This window comes from Myodes glareolus, chromosome 4 (genome assembly GCF_982192425.1).
Source record: "Myodes glareolus chromosome 4, mMyoGla1.1, whole genome shotgun sequence".
Taxonomy (NCBI): Eukaryota; Metazoa; Chordata; class Mammalia; order Rodentia; family Cricetidae; genus Myodes; species Myodes glareolus.
In genome coordinates this window covers 32452569-32467578 of record NC_142029.1, presented here as the reverse complement: position 1 = coordinate 32467578, position 15010 = coordinate 32452569, and the positions used below count along the sequence as shown (strand labels likewise).

Genomic DNA, 15010 nt, shown 5'->3' with positions numbered 1-15010 from the left:
ATGGGCAGGATTGCGAGGTTCAAGTTGATAACAAATCTCCAGGCGATGATGCTGAGGGCACTGGCCTTGGGACTCTGAGCGCCACTGCCCGGTGTTGGTTAAATAGAAACAGAGTGATTAAAAACAGCTCACAGGCTGGATGATGGTGGCACACGCATTTAATCCCAGCACTCGAGAGGCAGAGTGGATTTATGAGTTTGAGGCCAGCCTGGTCTACAGAGTAAGTTCCCAAACAGGCTCCAAAGTTACAGTGAAACCCTGTCTCAAAAAACCAAAAACGCAAAACAACAGCAACAAAAACCAGCTCGGGGACTGAAGAGATGGATCTACAGTGAGAATATTTACTACTCTTCCTGAGGCCCCAGCTTCGGTTCCTCATACCCACACAGCAGCTCACAGATGCCTGTATCTCTAGTTCCAGGAGATCCAACACTCTCTTCTGGCTTCCTCAGACACCAGGCACATACATGGTGAGCACACATACATGCAAACAAATGTTTGCACACATAAACAACAGTTTAAAAAAAAAAAGAACAGGAAAAGATAACAGTTTAGAAGCCTTTGTCCTACCTCTCCCTGTACCACCCTCAACCAGCCAACTTTCTGTTCACTGAGTCTTGATTCAAGATGTTTGGATGGAATTTGTGACAGTACACAACAGTGTAATCAAATGCTTGTATTCAAAATAATAGCTCTAAAAGAGGTCAAGACCATGATGGGGGCACCCACTGAAACAGTCTACCTGAGCTAATGGGAGCTCACTAATTCCAGCTGGACTGGGAAGGAACAAACATAGGACCAAACTAGTTCCCCTGAATGTGGTTGGCAGTTGCATGGCTGGGGCAAACTGAGGGGCCACTGGCAGTGGCACCAGAATTTATCCCTACTGCGTGTACTGGCTTTTGGGGAACTCATTCTCATTGGATGGTTACCTTGCTCAACCTAGATATAATAGATAAGGCCTTAGATCTTCCCCAAAATATGTGCCTTACCCTCTCTGAGGAGTAGATGGGGGATGAGGTGGCGGGGGTAAGTAGGTGGAGTGGAGGGGGGGAGTGAAAACTTGGATTGGTATGTATAATGAAAAAAGATAGTTTGCTTTCTTTAAAAAAAAAATAATTCAATTACAAAAATGAAAGTAAAATAATAGCTCTAAAATATAAGTAACTATTTTGAAGCCATATACAAAACTCCAGCATTTCTTAAAAACATTACATAGACTTTTCATTTATATGTTATGCATTTTTTACTTAAAAGTAGCATTTATATTTTTAATTTATAATTTTAAAGATGCTAAGCTATATATTCAGCTCTCCAGGTGATAAGATTGATCCTGACTTTCTAAGAATTTTGTGTTTGTCCATGCATAATATATTATGTTATATAGTTCCCCCTTAATATAAATAGAAATGTCACTTAATAATAAATTAATGAGGATCAATATACTGTTTTTATCACTTTTCAGTAACTATAAATAAATTGTCAAATAAATTAAATTATAAAGCATATATCAGGCAGCTCAATAATGAAACAGACTATTCAATTAATTATTACTTACTTTCAGTTCTAAAATTGTCTCCCAAAGCAATTTCAAAACTTTGGAAATTAAAAGGTTTAATTATCCATTATGCCTACTTGGAGTTATTGTACCTGCAGGGGTGCTGAGCTTGGGGTAGGAAACAAAACAATCTGTCATTGTCTTTGGCCTCAAGAAGTCTGCAAAGAGCAAGTGCTCATAAGACAGCAATTAAGACCCAGGCTACCTTCTGCACTTCAAACAGTGGCTCTCCACCTGTGGGCTGCGACTCCTTTGGGGATTGCATCAAGATAGCCCGCATATCAGATATTTACATTACTATTCATAAAGGTAGCAAAATTACAGTTATAAAGTAGCAATGAAATAAATTGGTTTGGGGGGTCACCACAAAATGGAGAGCTGTATTAAAGGGCCCCAGCAATAGAAAGGTTGAGAATCACTGGTCCAGAAAAGGACACATTCGGAAGCTGGGCACCCATGCTACCTGAGCCACTTTAAGCATCTCCTCCCATCTCTTCCCCTCAAGTTTGACCCATTATCACATGGTTCAGAGGTCCTATAAATCTTACCAGGCACCAGAGATACAGGACTGCTAGGATGGCCACACTTGAAAAAATGTTGGGTTTATTCAGGAAGTCAAAATAGTAAAAGATAAGGAGTCTGAGGGAAAAGCAACAACTCTTTCTAATCTGGAAAATGTCCTTCAAAAGCAAGTTTGAATGCTGTATTTTATTCCACAGGTAACTCAAACTTGTAGCATCTTGCCGTGTGGCTATAACTCAAAGGTGAGGTGGCACTCGGCTGAAGTCAGAGTACACAATCAGTTATTACTAGTTTTGGAGCAACAAGCAACAAGGAGAAGTGAACGTCGGACATGTTTGCCTTCATTTGCAGATATTGCCTGGTTTCTTTCTCCTCCTAGGCATCTCTGTAATTAGGCTTCTGAAATTCGATTTAATAGAAAATTAAGAGAACAATGAGCTAGAAGAGCAACCTGAACTTGACATGATTTAACAAATATAACTGAGTCCAGAGCGACTCCCACATACAGTCTGGTTCAACAGCTGAGCTTGTGAAAGTAAAATAACGAGGAGACAATGAAGGTCCTGTGCTCCCGCCCATGTCGGAATGAGATGCAGTACCCAGGTAGGGACTGCTTGTTAACCTTGCCCCCCAGAGCTCTGGCAGCCTGAAGGGTCACCCACATACTGTCAACTCTCTTTTTAAACTAGCATCTCTCTAAGGGACACACATGCCGCAGCCAGGAGGGACAGATGCTCTATTCTGCCTTCTACAATAATTCACACCATTATTTCATCACCTTCGATTGTTTATAGCTGCCCTGACACACCATAAACCAATGTAAGCAGCAGTAAAAAATAGTATATTCTTGTCACCTTTATTGTGTTTATTTTTTATATCCATAGAAATAAAAAAGCACAGCTTTTACCTTAAAGCAATGGTTCTCAGCCTGTGAGTCATGACCCCTTCACCAGGGTCTCATATCAGATATCCTGCATATCAGATAGCTACATTGTAATTCATAACTAACAAAATTATAGTTATGAAATAGCAATAAAAATAAGTTTATGGTTGGGGATCACCACAGTTTGAGGAACTGTATCAAAGGGTCGCAGCATTAGGAAGGTTGAGGCCCACTGCCTTCAAAGGAAGAAGAGATAATTTATTCTAGAGCAAAGTGGAGTGGTCATGGGGCAGAAACATGGATTTAGGTTACCCCAAATTCCACGTTCCCACCTGGAAGCAGTTTCATGAAGTTGGGTAGTTATACCAAAAAAGAAAGTCAAAAGGCAAGGCAAGTGTATAGAAGAGAGCTAGTTACAGCAAGATGGTGGAAGGTTTTCTATAGACCTCAGATGATGACATTTTTAGCTTTTGGGTTGGTAGAAGCCAGTGGTCTGCTGAGTTTAATAGATTCCAAAGGGGTTTTATCTATTAGTCACAGGATGTTAGTTCTGACACAAAGATGGATACGGATTGACTGTTCAGGGGGCTAAAGCTAGCTCAGATATGATAATTAGCATCTGGACCTACAACATTCCAACCGCTCCACATCACGGCAGTCCTAACCAAATAATCGGTGTGTGCAGACACAGATTTTTCTTCAGGAATTTTTGTTGCCAACTGACAACTAATTCAGTAGACGTCCTTAGGGAGTGGTGAGTTTTAATGCCTGTAGACATTTCAGTGATCGAGTTGCAACACTTAGCACAGTGTGGTGTACTTTGGTCATTTCATTTCTCTATGGATGATACAGGCAAATGCTATCCTTCCATACTGTTCTGAATAGTGCCGTGCAACACTAGAAATTAGTGCTACTATCTAACCACTATGGTGACCCATTGACTGACTCAGCCCTCCCATCTACCCTTTCTCTCTAACTTCAGTTCTTCCCAGTCTTCTTTTTCCCTGCTAGTCATAGTAGCCCTCAGACATGCCATGTATACGATTCGTGGAGGATTCTGCCCATCACTCGATGTTAAGTATGACAATTGTAATGCTGTAATAGAAGTAGACAACAGGTAGAAACAAAGGGAGTCTGGGCAAAATGACCTGTGCAAAAATAAAATATAGGCAGAACATGTCCCGTTTCTTCTGTCCCTGACTCATTCTGGGTTTGCACAGCCCACAGCTAGTCCACAGCTGCAGGTGGGAAGCTCTAAGCCCCTTCCAGCCAAATCCTCTGGAGGCGTGTGCTTTGCAATAGCATTTCCAGATAGGAATTGCTTCAGATAACAAATGTCTTAATTTTTCCCCAGTCTGATCACAGTTCCCTCCCCCAGTCCCCTCCCTCAACCTCCTCTCTTCCTGTCCCATCTTCTCCTTCTCCTTCCTCTTCAGAAAAGTGCAGTCCTCCCATGGTTGTCATCCAGCCTTGGCATATCAAGTTACAATAAGACTCGGCACCTCCTCTCCTATTACCACAGATGAGGCAACCCAAAAGAAAGAAAGGGCTCCAAAAGCAGATAACAGAGTCAGAGACAGCCCCTGCTCCCTCTGTTAGGAATCCTACAGGAAAACCAAGCTACACAATAGTAGTAATATATGTACAGAGGGTCTAGGTCATTCCCATGCTGGTGGAGGTTCAATTTCTATGAGCCCCTATGAACCCAGGTTAGTTAATTCTGTGGGTTTTCTTGCAGCTTCCTTGATCCCTCTGTCTCCCATAATCCCTTCTTCCACAGGATTCCCCGAGATCTACCTAATGTTTGACTGTGGGTCTCTGATTCTGTTCCCATCACTCGGTAGATAAAGCCTCTGTGATGACAACTGGGCTAGGTGACAACAAGTAAGGGGCTTCTTGTTGATCTCCTTGCAGCTCCAACAGCACAATACTTTAACTGAGCCTCGGGTTTCTTACCTGTAATAAAAGGAATTTGGACTATGTTTTTAAAAAAATGTGATTAGAAGCTCTAGCACCTTGCTATCCACCCACACAGTGAAGGCCTGTAGGGGTGTTGTGTGTGATGTAGAAGGAAGGGAAGTAATGTCATACCGAGAGGGAAAACTGTTGGATAGTTCTGATAGGGGTGTACTCAACGATGAACAGCACAGAAAAGTGGAAATTGACCCAGAATGTGTTATACGTTCACTAACTCAAAACTACCAAGGAAAACCAACGGTGAAACATTTCCCCCTCCAGCTGGCAAAGCTGAAGAATGCGCCGTACTATATCTGAAGGAGTTAGTTGATCTGAATTACAATAACGGTGGGTTCTACTACATACACTGTCTAGTTAGGGTCGGTGGACAGCCAGTGAGGCCCTTCAGCTTTCGGAAGCCAGAGTTCAAGCTATGAATTTCTACACAGCAACTGACATGTCCAGCCCATCATCCATGCCCTTCTGGACGGGAGAAGGAGCATGCGGCAGTGTGCCTCTGTACGGGATCACGCGAGCTCTTGAGGAGGCCTCTCCCAAAAGAAACAGGAATAATTCTGAGAACAGCACCAGCGTTGGAGCTGCAGCATTTGTGATTAAGTATTTACAGTACACACCACATCTCTTATTTCTGAGAGCATACCACAATGCCCAGTGGGATACCACGACTTTATAAGGATATTGCCCTAATGCCAGGTTCTCCATGGAATTTTCACAGATTTCCTTGTTGCATTTTTGGCTGAACTAGGCCTCATAGAGTAAATAGGCACTGAAAAATGGAACAGTTGGAGAGAATCAGCCTTTTTAAAAACAAAGAACCAGAGCCAGAAAAGATTGTGAGAAATTGCTGGAATCCCTTCCGTGTTGAGAGCCAGCTCGAGGGGGTCAGCAAATGTTGTGTCAAACTGGAGTTTATTGAATTAACTCCAGAAATAACACATTAGGGTATGGAAAAAGAAATCAGAAAAAATGGTATAACTTGTAAATTAGATGAGGAAAATGCTAAGTCAGGAACTCAAGAGGACAAGAGAGGTAGAGATGTTTCAGAGACATTGGTCATATCTTGGTAACCAAGTATAAATGGAAGAACAATATAGAAGTCAAACATGACATCCGCATTTTACCAAATCAGAGAAAACAAGAAGAAATAAATTAACCAGAAAAGAAATGAGTCCCGTATTTATCTTCTCTGATGGAGGTACACATGGATCGTCAGAAGGAAAACTAGACAAGATGTCCAGGCATGCTGCTAAGGATGCAGAGAAGAGAATGGGGATCGTTAGCACAGGAGTGGTAGCTGAGGCTATAGGCTTGAGTGTGGTTGCTCCGGGGAAAGCTGAAGGCAGAAGAGGTAGGGAAAATTGTAGGAGACTAATAGTTTAAAGGTACGCAGAGGACTGGAATTCAATAGGGAAAAGGACAAACCATGGGAAACTAGACAAGCAAGAAAATAAGGACTTGAGAGATAAACAGCAGTGTGAACAGAGGCTGACCAGGATGAATAAGCTCATCAGGTTGGCAGTGAAGAGGTCATGGTGACCTGTACTGTACAGTGCAGTGGAGTGTCCAGACCGGAAGCTGTGCTGCTGAGGACCGATAGTTGTTTCAAAGATGCAGATATGGAGAGCACTTTCAGGCTCATGGTGGGCACAGTTCGGAGGTCAAGGAGAGGAATGAGAGCAGCCAGATGTTGGTGAGAAGGTTCGTTCAAATAAGTTTGGCTTTTCTTCCTTTATTCCACTTTTCTTTTGGTATGGGGATGTCATCAGAGTACATTTATAGAGCAGGGAAGTAAAATCAATATAATAGAGTGATTCAATATGAAGCAAGAGGAGGGTTAAAGGAACAAGGTCCAGAGGGAGGGGACAAGTCTTTAACTGAGCAGAGTGCTTCTAGGAAATGAGACTTCGGTTTTCATGGAAATGGTGATAGACTTTGCCTTAGCAAAAGATTTAACTAAAACCGTTTAAAGGTCCAATGCAAAAATAGCAAAGGGCTTAAGGCTGACATATTAAGGGATTTGATGTAAAAATTATTAAGGGTTTTAATTATAAAATATTAAAGAAGTTAACTGCTAGACAATCATGTCCTCATTTTCTGGGGAGATGAGAGGCAGACAACACGGCCTTCCCAACTCAGTTGTACTTCTGTTGATGGGTAGTTAAGGGCACCCTGATCCCGAGGCAGGGCTCTGAACACAAAGCAGTGCAGCCTAGAGGCCTGTGGGAAAAAAAGGAAATGGCAACAATGCACTGTGGGAAGTACATGGCACACCCAAGAGCTTCAGTTCTTCCATGACATCTAGTTACAGGTGACTTGAATGAGCACCAGAAGCGTTTCAGTGTCGGTTTGCAGCCTTCCGGTCGGAACTCTGCCAGGGCTTTCATGACCAGTTTAACTACCCACGCTTTAAAGAGGGTGAAAGAGCACATATTCTGATTAGGTCTACAGAGCGAGAATCAGTGCTGGAAAGAAAAAGCAGAAATGCATGCACAGTTGGTATGGTGACTGAATTCTGAACCAATGTCAGAGGGTAATTTGACATGGTCTGGCAAGTAGTCAGGTATTTGAAATCAAGAGTAACTTGATAAGTCAGAATTTGTTGTTGCTGATGAATAAGAAATCTGATTTCAAAAGCAGAAGTATATTATTAATAGTAAATGCATCCATAGAGAGTCACGCTGGCCCTCAGGATGACTGCTGTGATGATTCTGTGTGTATTTCCTGTCCCTTTTCCAGGTATTTGGTATATGCAAGTCTTACAGGACACTGGAAAAGATACACTTGATTCTTCATTTGCAAATTACTTTTTAGTATACTCCTCTTTGCATAGAAGCTTAATTTAATAACCAGCCAATTACACTCCTCAAATATACATGTGAATTTAGTTACTAATTTATTAATTTATTATCAGTATTCTTCTAGGACTGTTTTAAACTTCCAACAATAATCTTAAATAACCATAAAAATCAAGTTTGCTTTCATCCTTTTACCACTCACATAACCAGGCTAATGTGGAAGGGTTTATGAAAATATTACATACCTTTTTAACTTCCCAAAGTAGCCAATCATTTGTTTAAAAATAAGCTATTGGTAATTTAGGCAATGGGTCCTAAAACACAAGTATACCATTTCTTAAAACTGTAGAGCATTTATAAGAATGAGAAAATTTTCCTAATTTTTGCATCTTGAAAAATGCAGAACATAAGACTAAAGAGATAGCTCAGAAGTAAAGAACGCTTGCTTCTCATCCAAGATAACCCAAGGTTGGTTCCCAGCACTCACATTAGGCAGTTCACAATAATCTGCAACTCCAATCCCATAGGCTCTGATGTTCTCCACTGGCCACAACAGACACCTAAAACTGTCATGGACATATGGGTATGTGTGCACACACATGCACACACGCACACACTCATACACACACACACACACACACACACACACACACAATAAAAATTCTACAAAATGCAGAATAGTAATTTTGTTACCCCTAATTTTCTTATAATTAGATAAATACATTTATATTTATAGTCCTAACATTGCAAGAAACATTTATATACTGGAAAGAACCATACTGGCCTCAGAATTGCTTTGCTTGATCTGGTGGTTTTATTTGGATTGGATAATAATGGAAAATAAAAATTTTCTTTTAGGCTTATTTTGTTTCTTTAGTCTTGTCATGTGAAAGCTACTTTTTATACATACTTATGTAAAAACACACATTTATCAAAAAACTCAGAGTCATTGTGTTTAAATTGCTGTAGTCTGACAGTTTTGATTTTTCTATAATAACCAATTATTTGATAAGGAAATGTCTGTTCACAAATACCTAAAGTAAATGAGTGGGAAAATGTCATAATTTCCTCTGAGTGGCCCAGGAAACCATTTGGTATGGCTTTCAAAGTATTGCCTTGACAGATGAGTAAAACTACCTCAATATACACATCAAACTGATAAGAAAAGCAAACATACATTTTAAGTAATAAGCAGGCCCACCCTGTCTTTTGATGCAAAGTCATTTTCTTAGATGCAGTGAACAGGTGTGTGGGAGCTGCCCTCATTGTATGCATAGGAATGTGGAGCCTGGGGTGGGGGGGGGGGGGACAAGAGCATTTTTCTCCCTACAGCTTTATCCAAATGAGGCCAGGAAAAGGTTAGTGCTAAGAAAACAGAGTGGAAACATCCAGCCATTGTGTTTTCCTGCAGGTGGAGGGGCAGTCTACCTGTGTCTGTGTCTCCTTTGCTGAAGGTTAAGAAGTTAGAATAGCTTAGACTGAGTGAGTTTAAACAGAAATCCATGCAGAAGAACTTTGGTTCTGCAGAGGGGAAAAAAACAACAGTCCTGGCAGTTACCCGGATCCAAGTTGATCTTGACATCAAGGATGGCTTTGATAGGATTGGGAAAGTCTCATACAACAGATGCCTATTTAGGTTTCAGTTCCACCATGTCATATTTGGTCATGTCCACACAATTAAGAGCTACCCAGATGCGGAGGCATGTAAAGAATACTTTTTACAGGTCTAGGGAGATAATTGGTGGGTGAAGTATAAAAATGAGAACCTTTGTTCAGGTCCCCAGCATCCATGTAAAAAAAACTGGGTGTGCTTCTATGATCTCAGCCCTGGGGAGCTGGAAACAGGAGGATCTCTGGGGCTCACTGGCCAGACACTCTAGCCAACTGCTAAAATCCAAATTTCATCAGAGACCGTGTCTCAGAAAATGAGGTAGAGAAAAATTGAAGATCATCAATATCTAGGCTCTGCATAAATATGTATTCTGCATGCACAGCATCTCACTTGTGCACACGGACACATACACAAACATATATTCTACATGCACAGCCTCTCACACATACACGTGGACATACACATATATACAAACATATGTTCTGTATGCACAGAATGTGCACATGGACACACACACACATTCTTGCTAGCAGTTTCTTAGTTTTAAAAAATACCCTTGTAGTATTTCGCAAGTTATCATGTTCTGGGGTGTATTCTGGTATGCTTACAGGGACACGTCTTTGGATAAGATCCGAGGAGTTTACGTTACTAGTAGATCTCACATTCATTTGATACACTTCCTAGATCTTTGGTTTATATGTCATGAATTTATTTGTTTCCCTTCAAGAAACTAGCTCCATTCTAGCCTCTTTTCATTAGAACACCAGTTTGTCAAAGAGCTACACACAGTAATGAGAGGAAACTTAATTTCTGAAGGCTCAAAGGAAGGAAGGTTGACATTTCAATTTCAGAGACCGTGACACATTATCCCTTCCATGACTTTATCTCTGCTTAACGGTGTACATCTGTCAGAAGGTTTTGTTTACAATTCAACTCTACTTTTAATGTGTAAAAACACAAACAATGGGATAAACTTCTCTGGATGACAAATTCCATCTTGATCCTTTACTGTCATTGCAAAAATGAATTCTAAAGAAAAAAAAAAGTATAAGTCTCACTCTGTGTTACGCAGGATACCCTGAGAGAAAAGTCAGACCAATGATCTCCAAAGAAACACAAGGGCTTGGGGAATCGGCTTGTCCTATGGCCTGAAATTCTAAAGTTGAAAAACTCTGGAGCAACACAGGTTTAGCATCCCTCAAGTCTGAAATACAAAATGGCATAAACGTGGAGGGGGGTTTTGTTGTTGTTGTTTTTCTGGGGGTTTTTGTTTGTTTGTTTGTTTTTGTTTTTTGTTTTTTTGATTTTTACATTTGAAGCTTCTCAGATTTCAGGGTTTAAATAACAATTGTGTTTTAGCAAACTCTAGGCAAAGACTCCAAAATCTTCTGAAAGATTTCTAGTCCCTGGTTTTTCAGAGTTGAGATACTCGATCTATCCTCAAAAGTTAACTTTTTATTCAATGTTATTTTAACACACCTATTCATTTACAGCTGTATTAGACTGAAATATATTCTGAATCAAAGTATATTTTCAACTAGTGTATTACAAAGTATGAAATTATCATGTTCTGGGGAATATTCTTGCCATGCTTTGCATCCCATCATGGTAACCAAGAACAGCTTTGCCCTCTAGCTCCTACCGCATTCAGCATGTCATGTGAAGCAATCAATATTCTCAGCTATGAGAATCCTTCCTGGTTTCTTCAGTTGCCTAAGCTTTCGCATTTTAAAGACAAAATAGATGGGGAGAGGAAGGTATGTCTCTATTGACGTTTGGAGTTACCATATTGCAAGCAGAATGCTTCTAAAAGAAGTAGACACGAGCTTCTTAAAACTCCCAAGTGATTTTGTTTATGGTCTCTCTGCAGCTAGACCCTGAAGCCAGCACCATTCTAAAAGAACTTCAAATTAAACTCAACGGGGTTCTGGATGAGCTCAGCGTCACCTACGGAGAGAGGTAAGCAGCCTAATTAGTTGTCTGACTGTGTCAGGGTTCATTTATAATGATCACTCATTTTGCTTCAAGACTTGGTCAAAGCCTCACCTTCTCTGAAGTCTTCCTTGACCCCAGGATCCAAGAGCAATGCCTTGCTGAAAGATATCTATGCATCCTTCGCTTTAGTGGTCCTTACAACATCAGGTCCTAGGCTTTAATGTACCCATTTACTTCCCTTGCTTTTATCCAAGGGCAGAAATCTGAGCTCATAAGCATTTGCAATGAGTGTGCACTTGCGAGCAGGGATTTGTGGAAACAATGGCGAGATGGAGGAAAAGTGAATGCTTATGTAAGAAGCGTACATTCTGCCCAAGCCTTGCATGTCATTGAACTTGTGCCTCAGAAGAGCAATACCCAGCTCCATAGCAGATTGCATCAGTGCGACTTAGGGTTCATGACCCCAACTACCTCATGAGCAAGAGTTTAGAAACTATGAGAAATTACGATCTCTATATTTTTAAAAGTCAACTAACCTCATCTGTGGTATGTTTCTAAAGAATGAGAACTTACCTAAATGAGCTTTAATCTACCCCCAAATGAGAGGGAAATCATTTTACTATCAATTATTAAAGCAGATGTAAATTAAATATATCTTTGAAGATGCTCATTAATTTAATATAAAATTTGTTTAAATATTAGTTCAATAAATGTTTGTTTATCAGTTTAAAATATGTGTTCCCTTTCCCATTGTAGCTACAAAGTTATCTTTAGGGCAAAAGCTTCCTGTTTGGATAGTCTTCATCTTCTATTGGGTTCTAGAAAGACAATTGATTTCTAAGCATTTAATGATTACTAAGGCCACATTTAACGAGAAAGACCAAAGGGACTCTGCTAGCCCTGTGTCTTTCAGACATCAGGATGAAGAAGCACAGAGAGCTCCAGGCTGAGAGTCCTCTTGATTCTGAGGCATGTTCTCAGGTTCTTTAAGCTGAGTAGTGTGTCGTGATGGATAACACTATCTCCACAGCTCAGACACAGGGCAGGAGCACCCTGGTTCTGTGGAGCTTAGGACATTTGTCTTCCCTCTGCTCTGCACTGAGCTCAGCGCATTGCCTCTGTGCTGTGTTGCTAGTGACCTTCACGAGCCTGTGGACTCAGCCTGACTGGGAATCAGAAAAATGGAGGTTTTCTCTGCCCTGAGTCTGAACAGCAGGAGTTGTTTCAGTGTTGCTCTCCCTGGAGGCGACAGCGATGGGGCTTTGGCTCAGCCGTCTCGGGCTTGCCTCCATTCTAGTTCTGAATGAAGGTGTTAACTGAATGTTAAATGTTAAAGAAAAAAAATGTTAAAGAAAAAATGCAAAGAAAAAAAGAGGTTACCTTCAGCTACAAAAGGCATCAAGACATTATTTAGCAAAGATAGAGGAAGAAAAAAGGAGTCTAATAAAGCGAGACCAGCTCATAACTTTACGGGAAATAAAATGGCTGAACAGAGCAGAAACCAATGCTTGACTCTTACATTTGCTTCTGTAAGGTGTCTAAATACTCTTGATGAGAAATTTTTGAATCTGTGTTTTGTTTAAGGGAGCAGAAAGCTGAATGTATTAGCAAGATTTATTATCCCATTGGTGCACCGAAGACTAAATTATGTACACAAACTTGGAAAAGTCAAGACAAACTTTGGTTATGAAGGAAAGATTGGTGCTACCAGGGCTGTAGAAGTACAATGTTTTTATAAGATTAAGTCTGAGGACTGTTTTATTCAAGTTTAAACGCCAGGGAAGGTGAACTGGAAGTCCCAGCACTTGTCTGGAGGAGGAGGGAGTAGCATGGAAGCCAGCCATGTGGTGGGAAGCATGAGGAACCCCAAAGTGTTAGGGGGAACGTGTTTAGAGCAGGGACAGAAAGAAGAGAGGGAACGGTTGGGCTTTTCTGGGTAATTCAGGAAACAGACTCAAGAAACTGCAGCTGCATTGCCGCAGCCCAGCAAGCTACTGTGTGGGGAAAAGCTAGGAAAAAAAGCTAACCCAGCAGTTATTTCACCTGTCTCTTCAACAAGGCTTAAAGTGAGCTCACCTTCCTCGGGGGGTGGTCTCACCTCCCTGATATGATCCTTTAAAACAAATCACTGACCCTGCCCAACTGGAATGCTAGATCTCCAACCCGGCTGGAAATTTCTTCCTCTTGACCAGAATAAAATGGTTTTTTTTTTCCTTAGTGGGTCTTTACGGCTACTGTGTCATCCAGCACAGAATATCATTTATTTTTATCCTACACACCAAAACTCACAGTTGCCCGGGATCCAATCTTTCATTATTTTTAAAATATCACGTCAAATTGAGTTCCATTAAGGTCATTTATGTTCTTGAAGAAGGCAGGCTACCCCTCATGCCTGCCTTGTAAGAAGAATAATTATTCTAGGCTGTTGCTATGATACGTCACACACAGGTGGGTGGGAAGTCCATGGCAAGCAGCATGATCATGTCACAGAGTCAGTCTGGAGAACTCCATGAGCCTGCTCCTCTCCCCTCTCAGGAACTCAGGCTGGAGCCTTACAAATGAGGGGAGAATTCGCTCCAGGAGCGCATCTCAAATCATTAAAAATCTCAGACCTTCCTTAGCACTTTTGACCATTAGGTTGGCTTTGTGATGATGCCAGAATGGAGGCAAACCCCAGTCTGAAGCCTTTCATGGATTCCTAGCCTGCTTCCAGTTCACCTGCCTCCTTCACAGGCCAAGTGATTTCATGTCAGTGGTAAATTAAAGATGGTCTAAGAGGTTCGAAACTTGTGCCCCTTAAATTTCTGCTTTTCCTCACATTGTTCATCTATTTTGGTTCAGTCCATTTCTTTCCTAGAACCGTTAGTACCGGAAGCTGACTGGATTAGGTGTAAATAATTCAAGGCTGTTTCTTAGGAACAGCCTTAGGAGTGTGTTTGGTTCCTTGGGTGCCCGAGGAGACTGCTGTCACTATTCACTTGTTCTCTTTATAGTCAAGCAGGTGAATAATGTCCTTTCCAAACAAAACAAAATAGATAAAGAAAAGACCTCGTAGGTGAATTCATTAAAAATAGGTACAGAGGGATATTCTGGCGAAATTATGGTTTGGTTTATGCTAGACTCATGCAAAAGTTGAATGTTTTTTTACATATCATCAGCACCATGAACTCTTCCTTCAGATGCCTGATCTCACAACCTGGCCGCTGACTAAGTTCACAGTCTAAATCTGCTCAGGAGTGTGCTTCTCACACATTAGAAACAAATTCTGTGTGCTTTGCTCAGTCTACCCCTTATCTCAGTGTACTGGCTTGAGAATCGAGGCAAGAAAAAGGTAACTACTTAAGAGGTGGCTACAGCCAGGAGGATTGTTGATGCGGCTGTGGTCAGTCAATCAAGTAGGTGTTTCTAACGCCTACTGGTATTCTATCATCGTCACTTCAAATATCTGTGACTATTCCCCTATTAAATAAACACATTGTTGCAAAGGTCATCGCTTGCCCTATGTCTTCCACCACCAACAGATCTAGCCACATAAAATTGGGGAGGGTTTTGAAATGATCAAGATGAGAGCCTGGAGGAGGTTATTCCAATGTGATATAAACAAGTACTGAAGGAGACACAGTCCTAGAGACCAGGAGCCAAACACAGATGTCAACTACGGAATGGTGTCCTGAATAGTAAAATGGTCCAAAGAGAAGCCTGGACCCAAAGACAAATAAGAATTAACA

At 41.1% G+C, this 15010-nt stretch overlaps 1 protein-coding gene across 4 annotated transcripts in view; it reads left to right on the top strand.

The window, feature by feature from the left end:
* Unc13c (unc-13 homolog C) overlaps window positions 1–15010 on the top strand; it is a 445873-nt gene that overhangs the window by 365055 nt on the left and 65808 nt on the right. For all 4 annotated transcript variants that reach the window (XM_087905372.1, XM_087905373.1, XM_087905375.1 and 1 more), the window contains one exon: window positions 11218–11306. In XM_087905372.1, coding sequence (XP_087761498.1) covers window positions 11218–11306 — 89 coding nt within the window. The remainder of the gene's footprint in view (window positions 1–11217; window positions 11307–15010) is intronic.